We start from the raw sequence: 4,994 nt of genomic DNA, 5'->3' as shown, positions 1-4,994 counted from the left end.
GGTTCTCCCTGTGTGTCCCAGAGTTAAAGAAGCCAGAGGTGAGAGGCCCAGCAGGCTGCACTTCTCGGGGCAGGTGGTGGCACCACACAGTGGTAGGAGCAACGTTGACCCCGCCACTCACGGTGAAGAAGGGCAGAGGGGTAGGTGGGAACTGTAATCCCTACTGTGCATTGCTGAGTTACCTCTTGGCGATGTGGGAATTTGGGGGAGGAAGGCATAGAGCCAAAGGTATTTACTGAGGTTGGTGCCTGAATGCAGCGGGTGAGAGGCTCTGGAATGTGGGAGGGGCGGGAGGGTAGCACTTTCCCTCGCTTTTGACAGGGCAGGCAGGATGAGACCATCTCTGTGCCTCAGCTGCCTCAGCCTTAATAGTCTGGAATCCAATCCAGGAGCAGGTGTTCAGAGTAGCCATCAAATCACAAGAGGCTCGCACAACAGACAGCCAAGACTTTGGGACATTAAATAAATGTTTTTATTTAATTGAACAAGACAGGATTGTGTTGCTTTTATTTGATCAAATTGGAAGTTGATTCAAAAGTAGAAAAAGTAATGGATCGTTTGTGTAAAATGGCCAGAATTAGACAACTGGTTGGTCCTCTCTTCGTGGACTAATTCACAGATCATGTAAAAAATTCCAGTTTTCAGTTTTAAAACAAATTACTATGTTTTGAAAGCTGTTATTTGGCTATAACCAGTAGAAACATTTTCCTTGTGTTACAAATATATATAAGGAAATTAATGAGGCCTTTTGGGCTTTTCCCTCCCACTGAAATTCTTCTCCAGTCAAGTGAAAATAGCATCACTTCATTTTCTCAATATAAAAGTAATGTATTACTGATTTTTAAAAAGTGAACAGAAAAGTTGAAGCAAGACACTCCCACTACCTCTGTCCTTTTCTGAGATCCAGCCCCTCATTTGGTACAGGGGTGCAGAGGAAATGTTGAAACTTCAAGCCTGGGAGGGATGGGCGGTGAAGCGAAAGGCAGTTGCACTGGGAGTAGGGAAGAGGAAAAATTATTCCCTAAAGAAGAAGGAAAAGCCAGTGGACATGGGAACAGATGCAGTGTCTCCCTGTTAACTAAAGACAGACAAATTCCAACCCCAAGAAGAAGCCACTTCTGGTCTCCGGGATTGGCAAAAGGGAAAGTGAGTGGCAGGACCTGGTGTGGCAGGGAAGGAAAGGGGAGGGCCGGCTCCTGCCGCACTGCTGGTGGGAGTGGTAATTGGGGTCCTGATCTCACGGGTGACGTGGCCCTCACGTGAGCAGGAGCCGACGTGTGCAGATGTCCTTCTAATCCTGGTCTTCGTTTGGTCGGGTTGCCCTCTCCCTGTTGCCCAGAGGGCGGGCCCGTGGCCGGGGGGAAGGTGGAGGAGGTATATGCCTGGATCCCAGCAGGTCTGTGTGTGGATGGGCGCTGCCTGGGGATCCCTGCGGTGCGGGCAGCGGAGCATGGAGGCCGAAGGGGGACCCAGCCCGCTTTCTCCACACCCTTGCATTCTCCCTGGCCCTTCCTAGAACAAAAATGGTGGCCCCTTGGGGCCGGATTTCAGAGGAGATCCCAGACTAGGGAGGGGGCGGGGGAAACCCCTTCGGCATCCAGGGTCTTAAATCGGGGAGGGCAGGTATTAATTAGGATTCGCGTCTTGTGTGCAGATCCATCTACCAAGCCAGAATCCTGCGGTTGTGCGTTTGACTGGCATCCCCCTTGTCTTTCCGTAGAGCGTTATGCCATTTGGAGCAGAGGAATAATCTGCCTCGAATCCCTGCAGGTCAGTCTGTGTAAAGCTGGAATTGCCCCGCGGTCCCCGGAAGGGTGGGGTTGGCTGAGGTCCTCGCCTTAACTTGGACCGGTTAATGACTCTCCAGCAAACTCCCTGCCATTCTTTGCAGGAAAAAGGATGTAACAGCGCTTACAGGAAAAACAGTTGTTATTGGGGGTAGGGTGCGCTGGGGAGAGGGACAGAAGAGATTGTTTGGTCTTCTTTCCTTCCTCGGGTTTTCCATAGGCCCTCGCTGCGCCCTCCCTCCAGCGATTACCAAGGGGTGTGGTTTTGCTGGGAAAATGGCCGACCGCTGGGGGGAGGGTGGGGTGGGGACGGGAGGGGGCTGGATGCCGCGTAGCCGGAGGGCTGGTGTCAGCGGAGTCAGAGAAGTGGGGGTAGGGTGAGAGACAAAAGGTAAAATCCATTTGACAACCAGGACCCTGAATTAGGAAAAGCTGGTATTGGGACTCTCCGAAGTGCTGTTCGCTGAGCCATTTATCTCTGCCGTGTCGCCTGTGTCTGTGAATCTTGTGCCTGAAGGCCAATCCAACCCTAGGAGCAGGAAGAAGAGGAAAATCGTCCAGAACCAAGAAGGTGAGAGTGAGGGTGATGGCACGGTTTGGGGACCCCTGAGGTGGAAAATGATGGCGACAGCAAAATCCAGTGGGTCCATGGACCTCCTCCTCCTCCTCCTCCTTCCTTCCTTCCTCTCTCTACACCATTTCGGAGCTTGCAAAAGAAAGTGCTCTTCAGGTACTAGACAGGGAGGAAAGTGGCTGGGAGGGGGTGGGTGTCAAGAGAGTCCTGGGTGGGGGCGGGGAGGAAGTTACTCCAAATTACTGTTTGGGGTGCGGTGTCCTTGGTGTCGGTCTGTCCACCAAGCACTCAGTTGCAGAGTTTGTCAGTCCTTAGGTTTGGCGGAGGCGGAAACCGAGAAGTGGGAGGAAGGAAATTGCTCCCGAGCGGTGGAAGTTGGTATAGTTGGAGGGCGGTTGTCCTGGTCCCTTTGAGATGGTGGGGGTGGCAGAGGTAAGGGCGGAGTTAGAGACTTTCACGCACTTCACGGCTGTCCGGCTTCTAGATACTCTCACTTCACCACTGTCGATTTTGTTACAAGGAAGTGGGTGTGGCGTCACCTTCAGAGGATGTGACAGACGGCGGGGGGTGGAGGGGGTGAGGTGGAGGGTTGGAGGAGAGGATCATAAAAGGAGGAGGGGGAGGGAGATAATGAATTTCAAAGCCGCAGCTCTGTGAGGAGACGGGTAACGGAAGGTGGGGAACTTTGGGCAACGCAGGACAAGGGCTAGGGATTCAGAAGAGGGACCCTGCCCTGTCCGGGTGAGGTCCATCTGTCCCCTGAGCGCTCAGTACCCGCCTCCCCACCCCGTTGTCTGCAGGTTTGCAGGACTCAGAAACCGCCTGGACCTCTGTGGGTGTGTGTGAGGGAGCCATTGCCCCCAGGACATCTGAAGGGCAGGAGTGGTAGGGAATTGATCAGATACTTTAAATTTAACGTTGCGGAGTGGGGCAGGGGAACTTAAGGGAAATCTAGAGGTGGGAAGAATTTCCAAAATTAGCTTCCCGATGGAGGAAAGGGATCAGTGATCCAGATATCAAGCCTCGAGTCCCTGCCAATATCCCTGTATTTTTGTACGTTTGTCAGTCTTTCTGCATGCAAAGGCACAAAAGGAGGAGGAGCCCGAAGCCTGAAATCTTTCCTTTATTCCTAGGTCTTGTTGTCTCTGCCGCCGGAAAGCCAGCCAGTAGCTGAAGACTCCGCCCCGCTCTGGGCCAGAGCAAGGCTGTTCTGTGACCAGGTTAAGAGATTCTCCCTGACTTTACCATGGGCCGCACTCGGGAAGCTGGCTGTGTGGCCGCCGGCGTGGTCATCGGGGCTGGTGCCTGCTACTGCGTATACAAACTGACCTGGGGAAGAGACGAGAACGAAAAAATCTGGGATGAAGAGGAGGAGTCCAGTGATACGTCAGAGACTGGGATTGAGACTGGAAAAAGAGCTAAGGCTAACATTGGGGCAGGGTCTGGGGCCAAAGTTCAGGGTTCCTCAAAGGCCAAAGCTGAGGTGAGTTTGGGACTGCAGAGTGGTCCAGGTGTAAAAATGGAGTCCCATTTGGCATCCCAGAGTGGAGGTGGCCTAGAAGCCAAGGCCAAGGCCCTTTTCAACACCCTGAAGGAACAGGCAAGTGCAAAGGCAGGCAAAGGGACCAGGGTGGGTACTATCTCTGGGAACAGGACCCTTGCACCGAGTTTACCTTGCCCAGGAGGCAGGGGTGGAGGCTGCCACCCCACCAGGAGTGGGGCTAGGGCTGGAAGCAAGGCAAGTGGAAAATCCAAGGGAAAGACCCGAAGTAAGAGCACCAAGGCTCTACCTACAACATGGCCTGTCCGCAGGGCCAAGTTCAACTTTCCCTATAAAATTGATGATATTCTGAGTGCTCCAGACCTTCAAAAGGTCCTTAACATCCTGGAGAGAACAAACGATCCTTTTATTCAAGAAGTAGCCTTGATCACTCTGGGTAACAATGCAGCATATTCATTTAACCAAAATGCCATACGTGAATTGGGTGGTGTCCCAATTATTGCAAAACTTATAAAAACCAAAGACCCTATTATTAGGGAAAAGACTTACAATGCCCTTAATAACTTGAGTGTGAGCGCTGAAAATCAGGGCAAAATTAAGACGTATATCAGTCAAGTGTGTGATGACACCATGGTCTGTCGTTTGGACTCAGCTGTGCAGATGGCTGGATTAAGACTGTTAACCAACATGACTGTGACTAATCATTACCAACATTTGCTTTCCTATTCTTTTCCAGACTTTTTTGCTTTGCTATTCCTGGGAAATCACTTCACCAAGATACAGATTATGAAACTAATTATAAACTTCACTGAAAATCCAGCTATGACAAGGGAGCTGGTCAGTTGTAAAGTACCATCAGAATTGATTTCCCTCTTTAATAAAGAATGGGATAGAGAGATTCTTCTTAATATCCTTACTCTATTTGAGAATATAAATGACAACATAAAAAGTGAAGGGCTTGCATCATCCAGGAAAGAATTCAGCAGAAGTTCACTTTTTTTCTTATTCAAAGAATCTGGAGTTTGTGTTAAGAAAATTAAAGCATTAGCGAGTCACAATGATCTGGTGGTGAAAGTAAAGGTCCTAAAAGTATTAACCAAACTCTAATTGGGAGTCTATCCCAAACAGTGTT

At 50.7% G+C, this 4,994-nt stretch overlaps 1 protein-coding gene across 1 annotated transcript; it reads left to right on the top strand.

Moving 5' to 3' along the window:
- Nucleotides 1-1,679: 1,679 nt before the first annotated feature.
- On the top strand, nt 1,680-4,710 carry ARMCX1 (armadillo repeat containing, X-linked 1). Its single transcript, XM_012650041.1, is given in 4 exon segments — nt 1,680-1,770; nt 2,214-2,358; nt 3,495-4,676; nt 4,679-4,710. Coding segments are annotated over 2 exon segments (1,101 nt in total). The 5' UTR covers nt 1,680-1,770; nt 2,214-2,358; nt 3,495-3,607.
- The last annotated feature ends 284 nt before the right edge of the window (nt 4,711-4,994 follow it).

Source organism: Propithecus coquereli, unplaced genomic scaffold (assembly GCF_000956105.1).
Source record: "Propithecus coquereli isolate 6110/MARCELLA unplaced genomic scaffold, Pcoq_1.0 Scaffold31, whole genome shotgun sequence".
NCBI classification, from domain to species: Eukaryota; Metazoa; Chordata; class Mammalia; order Primates; family Indriidae; genus Propithecus; species Propithecus coquereli.
Note: the sequence above shows the minus strand (reverse complement) of the source record. Positions and strands in the feature narration are given on the sequence as shown.